At 40.1% G+C, this 14,652-nt stretch overlaps 3 protein-coding genes across 3 annotated transcripts in view; 1 reads left to right on the top strand and 2 right to left on the bottom strand.

Moving 5' to 3' along the window:
- igsf11 (immunoglobulin superfamily member 11) overlaps positions 1–14,652 on the bottom strand; it is a 124,905-nt gene that overhangs the window by 94,615 nt on the left and 15,638 nt on the right. The gene's annotated exons all lie outside the window — the stretch shown is intronic.
- Positions 640–4,151, top strand: LOC123986245 (TRPM8 channel-associated factor homolog). Its single transcript, XM_046074392.1, has 5 exons — positions 640–1,591; positions 1,994–2,230; positions 2,713–2,936; positions 3,142–3,255; positions 3,490–4,151. Exons 1-5 carry the CDS (start codon positions 1,474–1,476, stop codon positions 3,730–3,732), a joined length of 936 nt encoding a protein of 311 aa, XP_045930348.1. The 5' UTR covers positions 640–1,473; the 3' UTR covers positions 3,733–4,151.
- si:dkey-243k1.3 (endonuclease domain-containing 1 protein-like) lies at positions 8,418–11,514 on the bottom strand. Its single transcript, XM_046074393.1, has 6 exons — positions 11,484–11,514; positions 11,249–11,365; positions 11,045–11,145; positions 10,713–10,827; positions 10,311–10,467; positions 8,418–9,004 (listed from the first exon to the last, which is right to left on the bottom strand). The coding sequence occupies exons 2-6, from the start codon at positions 11,324–11,326 to the stop codon at positions 8,613–8,615; spliced, it is 843 nt and encodes a 280-aa protein (XP_045930349.1). The 5' UTR covers positions 11,327–11,365; positions 11,484–11,514; the 3' UTR covers positions 8,418–8,612.

Raw genomic sequence — 14,652 nt, forward strand, 5'->3', positions numbered from 1 at the left:
CCCAGCCAGGTTTCAGTAAGACAAAATAAATCAATATCATAATCTGATATTATTTCATTTACTAGTACACCTTTAGAAGAGAGAGATCTGATGTTTAAAAGTCCACATTTAACTCTCCTATTCGTTTGCACTATTGCTCTTGTGGTTTTAATTTTTATGAGGTTTTTATGCACAGCTCCTCCTCTGTTTACCTTTGATTTAAATAATTTCGATGGTCGGGGGGCAGACACCGTCACTATAGGATTTTCACTAAGTAACTCCTGAAATGGAGGAGCAGAGAAGTGTGTTAGACTGCGACTCTGCCTCCTGGTCTCAACTCTGGGTTGTCATGGATTTGGTCCACTAATAAACTTGGCCAGATTTCTAGAAATGAGAGCTGCTCCTTCCCAAGTGGGATGGATGCCGTCTCTCCGGATCAGACCAGGTCTTCCCCAGAAAGTCTGCCAATGATCAACAAAGCCCACATCGTTGGCTGGACACCACCTCGACAACTAGCGGCAGAATGACGACATGCGGCTATACATGTCATCACTTGTCAGATTTGGCAGGGGACCAGAGAAAACTACAGTGTCCGACATTGTTTTTGCATATGTACACACCGACTCAACATTAATCTTAGTGACCTCCGATTGGCGTAACCGGGAGTCATTACCGCCGACGTGAATAACAATCTTACTGTATTTACGTTTATCCTTAGCCAGCAGTTTCAAATGATGAGAAGTTTTTAAAAGTGAGTGGGAATGACCACTTATTCAGTGCCTGAGGCTTTTAATGTGAAAAATACCAACATACATCCAAGCTGAAAGAATAAGGTTAAGTTTGTCATACCTGCCTTAAGAACATTAAATCAACATATTCATATTATAGACTACACTTGTCCATTCAGACATTCACTCTGTCAGCGATTTTCTGTCTTCCTGCATGTGTCAGCTACAGCTGTGCTACTTAGATTATGTCTATTTGTCTAATATTACAGTTTGCTCTTCCTTTTTAAAATATGGCGCTCTGCTTCCAGTGGACTTTTCCATACTGCGATAGGTCATCTGCTGCTAACACCGCCTCTTTTATGTGAACGCGCTCATGGCTAGATTTGGAAACCCTGAGTTGACTTACCGAGTTGATAACCAGCTTTGTGTGACCGCTCATCTTGATCCCAATTGTTATAGTTAGTGAAGCCAGATAACGAAAAGATATCCTGGGTGTGCTGAACCGGCTTCATGATACAGGCTCCAAACCTCAATCCAGCTAAACTCAGAAGAGGAAACAGAAACTGCAAGTCATTCAGTCTTTCAATGTACTGTCATATCCATCTTTTCAGCCTTGCATCCTTTTATTTATCATACAAACACTATCAGTAACACAATTCTGTTTTTTCCTCAGATCCAGATAGGATGTCAAACAGACCATCTCAACGATGCAGAGTTGAAGAGAGCACCATGTGTTCATGAACGATTTCCTGTTACCTCAGAGGTGATGCAGGTGTGGAACCTGTGGGGTGGACTCATCTACCTGGTAGCCCCACCCAAAACACAAGTGCATGGGGTAGAGGTCACAGTGCAGATGGCTGTACCTGCGCCGTACTATAGATCAGGTGAGTCTTGAAGGTGTGGTATGTGTCTGCTGATATGTTTATTCTTATGGGGATAAATAGAAGGTGTGTAGTGATTTCTGTCAATTATAATAGGGGATAATATGGTTGTTTTGGGATTCAGGGCAGTGTAAGTAGGGACATCTTGTTCAAAATCCATGCATTAGGTGTCATCAAACTTCAATTGTGATGGACAATTCATGTGAAATAGTTTAGCTGGTGTCCCTTAAAATATATAACTTTACTAAATAATTGTGCAATAACCCTTTGGTCAGTTTTGAATACGTCCATCGCTACATACTGCTGGTCAGGTGATAAATGTTGGGGTCTAGAATGAGAGACTTGGGTAACAAAACTTATTCAGATTAACTTTTGAGGATACTTACACTGCTCTCTTCTATTCAGGTGTGACAACAGCAACTGATTGGTCGTTGTTGCGCACAGCCCCTGCACCCTGGGCAGAGTTGGAGTTTGACAACATCATCCTTACTGTACCATCAGATGTTGTTCGGAGCCTGGAGCGCCCTGATGAGCTGGCAGTGTTCTGGGATGACATAATGAAGAGTGTCGCTGATCTTGCTGCCATCCCACACAACTTTCCACGCAAAGAACGTTTTGTTACTGATGTGCAGATTTCCGCTGGTTAGTGTATTTGACTTTGACTGTTTCCTATTTGCCCATCCTGTTGAGAGTCCCAGGGAGATGGATTGAGAGGCTGGGTAAGAGAGGCAGGGTGCACCATGGATAGGTCAGCTGTCTATCACAGAGCTAATACCAATATACAGATAACCTTTCATGTTCACACCCGTGGGCAATTTAGAGTTTCACAGAATCTGCATGTCCATGTTCACTTCAAGGGGGCACCACTCACTTCCAACCACTGTGTATACAGCATATACAAAATATATTACCGGGACCCTCAGGGTCATCATATGACATTTGGTAATGCATCATGACAGTGTCTTAGGTTTAAAAATTGCAACACTTTAAAATTAGTTTTGTAACATCACATGCTAATAAGACACTTTTGATTTGTGCATTGATCTAATTGCATACACATGCACTACAATGTGATGTTTCTCTACTATAGATATGGAACCCTAAAGACTTGTTTGTCTATTCAGGTTGGATGCATTCAGGTTATCCTGTGATGGCACACAAGCCCACAGCAGCTGAGCTTGTCAGCATTGACCTTGCTAAGAGTAAAGGCCTGTGGGGCCCCATACATGAGCTTGGACACAACCAACAGAGAAGCTGCTGGGAGTTCCCATCACACACCACAGAGTGTACATGCAACCTGTGGTCAGTGTATGTGCATGAAGAGGTGCTGAGGATCAACAGGGAACAGGTTTAGTAAATTAGTTTCATTTATTTGACAAAAACAGAGACCAATGGCTAAAACAGCCTGGTCTTAAAGGCTATGGTGACATTGTTACATCAATAGATGTTACAAAAGACTACTGTTCTTGTTATCATATGTTGAGAAAAATATTTAGCTTTTCATTTGGATTACATTGTTTCACAATCACATCATTTCAACTTGTTCAACGCAGGCTCATCCAGCAATGACTTCAGCAAATCGAAATAGTCGAGCAGAGGAGTATGTTAAGGGGGGCAAGAAACTCAGCAACTGGCAAATGTGGGTGGCCCTGGAGACATATATGCAGGTGAGAGAAAATGACCCTGTAGAGAAACTATGTCACACTGGCGTCAGCATTCAAACAGAATCACACCTCTTCAAAGACAGAGAAAGAGAAAATAAATAGTAACAATAAGTAGACTGAAAGTCTCTTGCCCCATTCAACCCAGTGAATCTTAAGTGGCCATTAAACACCTAACAACAAACATGTTTTGTTCTTCTTTTTCTGTTCTTTCCTCTACCTCTGGCTCCTTCCATGTAGCTCCAGGAAAAGTTTGGCTGGGATGCCTTTAAGAAGGTGTTTGCTGCCTACCACAAGATGTCCAACTTTCCCAATGACAACTACGGAAAGATGAACCTGTATGCAGAGACCTTCTCCCAGACTGTGGGGATGAACTTGGCTGGATTCTTCAAGGCCTGGGGCTGGCCCATCAAAACAGCCACTGAAGAGAAACTCTGCAACCTGCCTCCCTGGAGTGACCACCCCATGGTCCAGTATGACTGAACTTCAGACTGCTGCTGATTAAAATTGTAGAGAGATGGGTTCACTGAGTACCAAATTCTTTTGGCAGATAGGTGTCATTTACGCTGGATAGGTGTCATTGTTTACTGGGTAATTCAATTAACTGTCTGTTTTTTTTGTTATTGTATGTACCATGTATTTTGACCACCACTACAAGCTGGGCTAGATTTGTTTTTCGAAGATGAGCTAGAAAAACAGTGAAATAGTTTTATTTGGAAATGCAGCATTTATAACCTTTGCTGCAGTCAACTCTCACATGCAGCCTCTTCATATCTGCTTGTAGACCTTTTGCTTCATTACACCTGTGCTGCACGTATTGGAGGACAATTTAATTTCAGAATACTAGTAAAAGTAATTTATAAGAAATATTTTTGGTTTCAGGGTCAAAAAAATCATTCAGGCTCTACATGGTCAACATGTCTTTAATTTCATTGCAATGGTATTTTCCTTTGCTGTTAATTCCAATAAAAGTTTGCTTCACCCCTCTGCTGCTACTTTTTATTCAGTCATTTGTTCTTGAATGAAAAGAGAAGTAATGGGAGTGATTGAAGTTGGCCGGTACTCACTTAGACGTACCAGGACTTTTTCTTGTGTGAGTATGCCCTGACACGCTACAGCAAACTTTTGAAATGTTGAACTCACTATGCATTAGTGGGTATGATTATTGACAAGTAAGTACTTAGCATTGTAGCAATTTTAAACTTACAATATAAGTGAATTAATGAAATAATGGAAAAGTAATAAAAACAACAAATGGCAGTTTGAACAGAGGTAAACAAACAGTGTTTAAACGATGGTTATGTGGCTAAGGTGAAAAGAATGGCTTTCAAATGCAAGGCCTAAAGGGAAACATTAAAATATTCTTAAACTAAAACAGTTCTACATTTAAGTATGCTATCAAACTAAATTCCTTATAATAAAGCAAGATAATTAGAAAAGCTTAGTTAAACAGGTAAATTACAAACACAGATAAACTCTTAACTTCAAAAATAGTTAACAGGATAAACTAGGAGGAACTCTTGATCTTAAGACTCTTAATAGAGAAAATGAACTAACAACAACAACTAACCCAAGTGTAACCTCAAACGCTGGAATTTAACATTACAGGACAACTGCAGAAAATTTACATCATGTAATAGCAATAATATTTCAACTAGGATCCAAACTATTTAGTCATCACACGTTATGAAGCAAACACTGGCGGATCCATGCTAATTTAGCCTTTTATCTCTATAGACTAGTATAAACAAATCGTTCCACATTTGCATTTCCACATTCCTCTTATGTGTACACATACCTGGCAATAAAGCTGATTCTGATTCAGATAAACAAATCGTTCCACATTTGCTTGGACAGTTACATAATTTATGGCAGGCTAAAATCAACACTTTTGTAATAATTCCGGTGGTATACAAAATTTGGATTGCAGTAACTGGTGAAGTAATGTGGCAAGCCATACAACTATAGTATTTTGCAACGTTAGCAACTGGTCAGCTTTAGCTGGTAAGCTAACATTATTTACCTTGAGCCAACTAAAGTAGAAAGTCTGTGGAAGATTTTACTGGAATTTAAGTGCGTAAATTACACTTTGTATGTGAAATTAAAATATGTGTGTACAGAGTAACACAACACAAATGTAAAAATACATGTTTTGGGTAATGACATATTTGTCTTTTTTTTTTTACAGATCTCCGCAGTACACGCGTACATGCGTAAAAGGGAAGTTACAAGTTTAACATGACCCACAAATTGACAGAAAGCAATCTGCAAATGTGCAAAAGCTGTTTTGTGTGTAGAAGTCACTCTGTATTTTTGTGGATATGATTTTACACATCACAAATGTAAAAATACATATTTGTAGATATTTTTAGAAATATTTGCGCATCTCCCAGACTGTGGGGATGAACTTGTTTTCTGTGGGTTACAAATTTTAAAGTACAATAAAATCTATATTAAATATATTTTATTTCACTTAAATGTCTTTCTAATGTTGACTAGGGCTGTCCCCGACTAAGGATTTACATGTGGAATCAGAATAGTCCTGCCTATAGTCGACTGATAGTCGAATCATGTGTGGTTTTGTGCTGCAGAGCTGCTGTCTCTGTTCATTCAACTTACACTGTAAATTTCCAGCTAAAGTGAGGCTTTTTGAAGACCCTTTTCTCTCTCTCGCCTGTTATTCACCGGTCTTGCGTGAGTTTTGCGTGCATGCCGTGCTGCCGACAACAGCATGCACGTCGAGGTTCCTCGCAGGCCTATTTCAAGTAGCCGGCTATTTAAAAGCGATATAATATTCTTTGTGTGGTTCATCAACGGTGATAAATTATCCAAAAGTCCCTCAAGGTGTGGACAACACCAGTGAAGCTGGGGCTCCACTTGTCTCTTCAGCAAGTGTTCCTCTTCCGCCACTACACATACGCTACGCCTACACGTGCACACTGACGACCCAGGGTTAGGGTTACAATTTTGGATTTATTTACGCACTTTTAAAAACATTTATTGAAAGTTTAATTCTTTTTACATGTTTATTTACAGCATTAAACATTGAAATGTATATTGTAAAAGGCTGGAAGAGAAAACTGGTAGTTCTATGTAAAATCAGACGTTGAGCACCCCTATATCGCCAAAATGGCATGATACTTGTTTCACTGCGAAGCTTCCACTGTGAGACTGACATTCGAATCAGGCTCCGCCCATCGAAGCATCGAATCTTTGACTATTGGGGGTCAGCCCTAATGTTGACCATGATGGGGTTTTAGTCTCCATCTCACAGAATAGCGGCTGTTCCAAGGGACCAAGAAAGCAAGTGTGTGGTCTGTTCCTTCACAAAAATAAAATAAAAATTATTAATTGATTTTATTTAAAAAGCTACATATAGCCCCTTTAATGAAGGACAACAACCTACAAAAAATAACTGCTAACTGGAATTAATATTTTTCTAGTGGTAAGCTATATGGTATTCTATTTTCTGAAATTATAACAATTACACTAACATGAGCCCTAATCAAACCTTAACCACAGAGGTGCAACATCAGAAAACGGTTTTATTTGTGAAACAGTTGACTTTAGCTATTGAAATATTACAATTACTATAAACAATCTGTAGGCAGATTACTGATACCTACAGTATGCTGAGCAATTCCCAGCTACAACCCCTCAACATGCATGAGCTGGTGTGATATCAGTAGGCAATGACACACACCACACTGAACTCAGTGCTTGAAGTGGAAAAAAATAGGTGCCAGTACTCAAACCCCCCCCCACTAAGATGAAACTAGTAAATATTATAACATTAACAACTTTGCACATTAACCCCTTAATTTCCTGCATTATGAGCACATTTTCTGCGCCAATTTATGGAGGAAATATCTTTATTTATATGAAGGGAAACAAAATTAAGGAATTAACAAAATGGATTCATTCATTCTGATTCTGACCTGTCCTCAGCTTCCCCAGCGTAAATGACACCTATCTGTCAATATTTTTAAATGTCCCACCCCATCCAGGCTGTGATTGGTTGGTTCACGACAAGTGACATTGACGAGCTACATTCAGTACACAGCTGCTTGAAAGGTACCCGAGCTTCTCTTCTCCCTCGTCTCCCTCCGCCGACAGAGTTTAGCAGGCAGGCGAGAACGGGAACGGGTGAGCGTCACGTAGCGCCCAGTGAACCAGATATGGAGAGGGCAGAGGAGAGTACGTGGGAGTAAAATGTCTCCCGTGTTACATTCAGTAACAGTCCCAGCTTGTTATTGATCCATGCAACAACAAAAAAAAACTGGTCTGATGCTTAAGTTAGTCTGTATTTATTTACTCTTTCGCCAAATCTTCTGTAACTACGGAATAGACCATCTGCTTCATGTTTACACTTGCACGCGCATGCCCAGTGCACCTGAACGGGTCCTAGCTGTGTGTTTTCAGTCTAATGTAGACAGAGATCAACTCCAAAAGCAGCGGAAACACTGGTGTGGACGGAGATCGTATTCGTTTCAATTCTCCGTTTGTAAACTGAAACGGAGTAGTGTGGATGGGGCCTCAGAAAAACAGGCTTGGAGTAAATTTCAGGACAGAAAGGCTCATGAAAGATGGATTCTTGGCAGTGATCCTATGCCTTGATACAAACAAGGCTTTATCAGGCTCTACATTATCGCTACATGGAGGTACACACAATTTAAACACAGGGAGATCAAGTACAGTGAGTTTCCTCTACTAGGTCCAGAGCATAGTTTATAAAGAAAAAATATGTTGGACCCCAGAAACAAACATAGCATACATTTTCTTTACTAGATCATTCCTACCAAATAAGCAAGAAGAGCAACTAGAAAATACTGAACAGTCAGCTGAACTTAAAGGAAACTACTTATTATTATTGAGATGAGGCAAGATTGGAAGTTTGGATATAGTTCGCTATATATTTTTGAGGACACTGCAAGATTTATAATGGGTGTGTATCTGTACACAATTTCCAATGGTGATCGGTGGCAATTAATAAATCAATTCTGCACAAGGTGAAATTTTGCACCATATTTGTTTGAAGCACATGGCCAGGAACTACACATTTTACCTTTTGTAGGTGTTTGCTGCCCACCTTTCCTAAGACTAACCTGTATGCTGCTGCTGATTAAAACTGCAGAGTGAAATAATGATGAAACAACTGCTAATGCTAATCCAGAAAATGTATTTATTTTATACAGATCTAAGGATTAATGTTGAGCATGATATTAAAAATGAAAGAAAAACTTCTGCGCTGACAGAACTTCAGAGTGGAGAAGATTACTGTATTACCACATTTGAATCAATATAAACAATGCATAATGTAACCTTAAATGCCTTATATATTTTTCATTGGACCTCTGTTATCTTTATGCCCTGCAGTTGTTGTAAAACAGCTCCACTACTGGTTGATTTGAAAACTGCTGCAGGAATTTTCCCAGTTCTTCCAGTGAGACCTTCTCCACCCAGTTGTCCTCTGTGTTCCTCGCTGTGGCAGCACCACTCTGAATGGGTCTGCCGTTGTTGTCCACACAGCAGTAGGCATTCCACAGGTAGTCTGGGATGTTGACACGCTTCACGTTGTTTTTGACAATCCAGTTGTCTGCAGAGGGAATGGCACCAACCAGCACATAGGCCTTAGAGCACTTGTCCCGGAAAAGGTCAGTGAGCTGGGACTCGTGGATCTTCCAGGCGTTCTGGTTCAGCTTAGGGTTCTGAGGAACCACATTGGTCAAGGTGAATGTGGCATTGCGGCTAGGGACTGTAAGAGAGAGGAATGAGAAAATAAATGGTTGCCTACTTAACATAACCAGATCAGAGTGGTGGAACCATTTCATGCCGCTTTCTACTTCTACTAAATATTGTACTTTTTAATTTCACTAAATTTATTGGCAGCTGGGGTTAATACATACTTTACAAATTAATATGTGTTGTTAAAAATTAAACTACCTAACAGATAAAGTACAGCAGAAATGATCGGTAAATGAATCAATTAGTCAAATGACAGAAAATGAATTAATACTATTTCGATAATCATCAAAAAAAGAAAATTTTCATGTGAAACATGCCTCACAAATGTTAGGATTTGCTGTTTTTCCTTTTAATGATTTTATTAATGTTATGTAATATGTTTTGTTAATAATGTTGACATTTGGAATGTTGGTTGGACAAAACATGTATTGTGAAGGTGTCACTTTGAGTTCACTATTTCAGAATTTCACAAACCAAACAATCATTCAATTATTTAAGAAAATAATCAGCAGATTAATCCATGATGAAAATAATCATTAATTTAGCCTGATACAAAATTGTTCAAAATGAGCTCCACCTTAACCAACTACAGCAATAACAATTCTATTACATGGATGCATGACTAATAATAATATAATGTATTATATAATATTAATATAATATGATAATATAACATATACAGGGGACATTTTTCTGCATTGAGCACTTTTAAGTACATTTATTTATTATACTTTTTTAACTTTTTCAATGCACACCTTTACTTGTAACATAGTATTGTTACAGTGTGGTATAAGTACATTTACTTAAAATATAAGAAAAATATATATTAAAATATAATCTTAAAATATTTAGTGTATTCTGGTTAAGAATTACTTTGTGGAAATTAATTAATGTAATTATTGTGCACATTATCTCCCAAAATCAGTATATGAACTATAATGAGGAATATCAGCTGCAAAGGGCAGCGCTGCCATTTTACAGAAAAACTCTTATACAGTTTATAATTGACAAGACTGCATTGTAATTTGGTGGATATGTTGTGAGGTAATTCATTTGCTATCTTTACATCGGCAACAACAAACTAGCTTAAATGATAAGTATGTGAATTTGTATGAATGTCACATAGTAAAAGAATCCCTCCTTTTATTATGGATTGTAAGAGCATTAATATAAAGCAATAGCACAACACTTCTATCAGAGGTCCCAGAACAGGACTGTAAGCCACCCCCGGTGAACTCAACAGATGCCTTTGGCTGGTGGCTACTGCCACCTACTGACCTCACACCCAAAAATCACCCATGTTCACTCTCCACTACCTGCATGGTGTCCGTTGGGGTTGAGGTGACCACGGTCAAAGCCAGAGTGTGTGTAGTCCTCATTCAGAGCCTGTCTCTCTCCCAAGTAGACCCCAGGGTGGTCTTTCCCCAGCCAGTAGGCATCCTTCATCTCTGTTTGCCAGGACTTGTTTACCAGCTACAGGGCACATCAAAAACTCTCAGGTTTAAACATACAGAGGGTATCGCTGGGCAAAATGCAAGCACCTGTCCTCATATAGTTCCACATACTGAATGATATAAATCCATTAAGAACATGGTTTATTTTTTACAACCCAAACTCTACCAAAAGAAAAAAAATGACACAAAATTTGAAACGTATGCCACACATCCTGATGATTTTTACCAAGTTACTATAGATACACATGTTCAGTATAGACCAACCTGAGGCTCTACAAACCACCTTTTCTCCCTGCCACCTCCATTGCTGGGCTGGAAATGATATGCAGAGTAGACAGCAATACGATGGTTGGTGTCATATAGTGTGGCAAAGTGGTACCTAGTAGTGCAAAGATTAAGAACAGTGATTTAGAGATCAGAAGTGTTGGGTGGAAAATTGAAGCCTAAGAAACAGTTAGTGCTGGATAATAGTCGCAATAGTCAATTGAAAATGAATGGGGAAAAAAAGCAAGTAACCAAGCTACATCTAACTGGATACACTTATGAAGTTGGTATAAGTACAGAGTTCCAAATTCCACTTTTCACCCTTTCCCTACTTGTTGTTGAAGCGCTGACAGAGACGGGCGGCACGGGGTGTAGAAGCCCCCCACTCTGGCACCTTCTCTTTATAGAAGTACCTCATGCATTCTGGCTCATCCTGGGACAAAACAACAAAATAACACAAGCTTCTTAGTAAACCACTTACACACAGACAAATTTAATGTTTAACGTTTTGAATAATCTGGAATAGGGACGCAAACCTCAAAACGTTCCACAACATCTGCACGGACACAAAAGAGGAGCGAGAGAAGAACGCACAGAGTTACCAAGGTTTGCATCCTCGACCAAACCTCTGCTCTCAGGGATAACTGACTGCCCTGTAATTACATTACAGTGTATGGTATAAATACAACCAGTAAATATAAGTCGACTGCAACAGCTTAGGTTGATGTGAGAGGACCAGTTTGTTTGTACTATGTGTGTATTTCCACTCACCTGCTGGTGCACCTGTTTGCTGCCACAGTCCACCCTGGGCAGAAACTGGCTTTTATATCACCTTTCATCCTGTTTGTCCCTCATTCATCTGAACTTCTGTTAACATGTGATATTTGTGTGGGATGAGCTAGAATTTGGCCACCACATAAGGTGTTGATGTGGAGTGAATAAGTAAAAATAGAACATTGATAAAGAAAATGTGAATATTAGCACTACTAATGACTGATAAGTGCCAGTGGAATCTGTGAAAGATGTGAGATAACATCCTATTTATGTATCCTGAGGATAGTTTTATATGTTGTCACTATGACAGTATTTCATGTCATCCAAATATTGTACACTTACTGTACTGTACAATTTAAAGTACAGTACTTCTGTCTACTACTTTTTACTACTCCTGAATTTTTGGATACTTTTAGTTACATTACAGTTTCAGATTAATAACACAAAATATAATCACTAAATAAATTATGATATATTAGTATAGATACCGATACGATTATTGATTAGTTCATTGATCCCTGGAGGGCAGGATTCACAAGCTACCCAGCAGTATAAAGTAATAATAAAGTAACATTAAAGTGATGTACACATTGTGAGTTATTATCCAATAATATAATATACATGTTCTGAAAGATTTGTACTTCTAAGTATATATTCTGATGCTAATACTGTTAAATTGTAACAGAGTACTATATTTGTGGTATTGCTACTTTTCCTTAAGTTAAAGATCTGAGTACTTCTTCCACCACTGTGAATCCAGATAGTCCTGCCTAATACTATATGAAATTGAGCACATTTACATACTGACATAACAACTGTCAACTTCAAGAAGCTCTTGAAAACTCATCTCTTCTGAGAACACTTCCTCTTATGACACCTCTAACTCCTAACCTCTAACATGCACTTCCTGTGCTCTTCTTCTTCTATCCCCTTACAATTATCTTGTATTGATTGCACTTTTTTGTTAACTCTTACTTCTTCCCCTAGGTATTTAGCCCATTGATGCGATATGTGCTATTAGTTCTTAGTAGTATTTATTGCTGCTCTTACTGGTGTGCATCAGAATCAGAATTAGAAGAAAGGATCTTTAATGCCAAGTAGTGTTACGCATACGAGGAATTTGATGTGGTGATAAGGTGCTACACGTAAACTAACATACAGTCAACTTAAATAAATGTAGAAAGATATAAATATGGATTGGAAGAACAACGTTGCACATATATAAATGTGCATTATTCTGGGTCTGTGCCATGCAGAAGTAACGCAAAGGAAGAGAATATTGTGTACATACAAATATATAAACTGAAAACATAAAAATATACAACAACAAAGATCAACGATCAACAACAAATATGTGCAACGTGCCAGGTCTGTGCCCGACACGAGATGAAACAGTATTTACATGTGCAGAGACATTTGTATCATTTGCAAGGGGGGGGTGTCAGTGGGGGACCCGGGCCTTGTTAATGAGGCTAATTGCAGACGGGAAGAAACTGTTTTTGTGGCGAGAGGTTTTGGTCCTGATGGACCGCAGCCTCCTGCCAGAGGGGAGAGTCTGAAACAGTTTGTGTCCGGGGTGGGAGGAGTCAGCTGCAATCTGCAATCTTTCCTGCTCGCCTCAGAGTCTTTGAGGCGTACAGGTCCAGAGAGAGAAGATTGCAGCCAATCACCTTCTCTGCAGAGCGAATGATGCGCTGCAGCCTGCCCTTGTCCCTGGCAGTGGCAGCAGCGTACCAGATGGTGATGGAGGAGGTGAGGATGGACTCAATGATGGCGCTGTAGAAGTGCAACATCATTGTCTTTGGCAGGCTGAACTTCTTCAGCTGCCGCAGGAAGTACATCCTCTGCTGGGCCTTCTTGGTGAGGGAGGTGATGTTCAGCTCCCACTTGAGGTCCTGGGAGATGATGGTGTCCAGGAAGCGGCAGGAGTCCATAGTGGTGACCGAGGAGTCACACAGGATGATGGGGGAGGGTGGGGCTGTGCTCTTCCTGAAGTCCACGACCATCTCCACGATCTTCAGAGCGTTGAGCTCCAGACTGTTCTGGCTGCACCAGGTCACCAGATGGTCGATCTCCCACCTGTAGGCGGACTCGTCCCCACCTGAGATGAGCCCAATGAGGATGGTGTCGTCCGCAAACTTCAGGAGCTTGACAGACTGGAGGTGCAGCTGTTGGTGTACAGGGAGAAGAGAAGGGGGGAAAGAACGCAGCCTTGAGGGGATCCGGTGCTGATGGTCCTGGAATCAGAGACATGTTTTCCCAGCTTCACGTGCTGCTTCCTGTCCGTCAGGAAGTCTGTGATCCACCTGCAGGTGGAGTCAGGCACATTCAGCTGGGAGAGCTGGTCCTGCAGCAGGGCCGGGATGATGGTGTTAAAAGCAGAGCTGAAATCCACAAACAGGATCCTGGCGTAGGTTCCTGGGGAGTCCAGGTGCTGGAGGATGAAGTGAAGGGCCATGTTTACTGCGGGTAAATACGGGTTACTAGTGGGTCTGTAATGAATTTTGGGTGGGACAACACAAGGCATTTAGTCCAGTGGTCCTTGGTTTCTTGGGGACAGGGATGATGGTGGAGGCTTTGAAGCAGGCTGGCACATGGCATGTCTCCAGTGAGGTGTTAAAATGTCTGTGAACACCTATCATATTACTGGCAGCAAGTACGTTTCCCTTAAAACATAACATAATAAAACAAATTAGTAGTATATAAACATAATTACTAGGACTGTTTAGTAATTGTTAAACCAGGGGTGAAATCTGCCTGTGTGGCTGATTTTCTCTGCTTCACCTATCCATCTACAGTCAACTGGTCTCAAGTTATTCTCCCACTCAAGCTCTTTGAGGGTTTAGCTCATATTCTGCCACCCTCTGCCTCAGTGTCTGTGATGCTTTGATAACCAGCTATGAAACACTGTATCATATACGCCTCATCTCATCTGCATGGCCAATTCACAGTATTCATTTCTCATCCTAATTTAAACAAGGATTAATTTAAATTGGAGTCATTTTTTTCTCCCCACTGTGCGTGGCAGTGGTGTAATCTGTTACAGAGTGGCTGCTTCAGTCTTCTGTGTAACCTGTGTTCGCGAGCTTTTATATAAGCAGTGTTTTATAGTAACAATGGTGAATAGCGTCTCATGTGGCTGTGCAGAGACACTGATGGCAGTCTC

The sequence above is a fragment of the Micropterus dolomieu genome, linkage group LG17 (assembly GCF_021292245.1).
Source record: "Micropterus dolomieu isolate WLL.071019.BEF.003 ecotype Adirondacks linkage group LG17, ASM2129224v1, whole genome shotgun sequence".
NCBI lineage: Eukaryota > Metazoa > Chordata > Actinopteri > Centrarchiformes > Centrarchidae > Micropterus > Micropterus dolomieu.

What these genes read in the sequence shown, in the direction of transcription:
- LOC123986245 (XM_046074392.1), top strand. Translation starts at nt 1,474, where the DNA reads ATGCAGGTGTGGAACCTGTGGGGTGGACTCATCTACCTGGTAGCCCCA. An exon ending in TGCGCCGTACTATAGATCAG is followed by an intron (nt 1,592 to 1,993) that starts GTGAGTCTTGAA and finishes TCTTCTATTCAG; the next exon opens with GTGTGACAACAGCAACTGAT. An exon ending in TGAGGATCAACAGGGAACAG is followed by an intron (nt 2,937 to 3,141) that starts GTTTAGTAAATT and finishes TGTTCAACGCAG; the next exon opens with GCTCATCCAGCAATGACTTC.
- si:dkey-243k1.3 (XM_046074393.1), bottom strand. Translation starts at nt 11,326, where the DNA reads ATGCAAACCTTGGTAACTCTGTGCGTTCTTCTCTCGCTCCTCTTTTGT. An exon ending in TGTCAGCGCTTCAACAACAA is followed by an intron (nt 10,828 to 11,044) that starts GTAGGGAAAGGG and finishes TTGCACTACTAG; the next exon opens with GTACCACTTTGCCACACTAT. An exon ending in GGTGGTTTGTAGAGCCTCAG is followed by an intron (nt 10,468 to 10,712) that starts GTTGGTCTATAC and finishes TGTGCCCTGTAG; the next exon opens with CTGGTAAACAAGTCCTGGCA.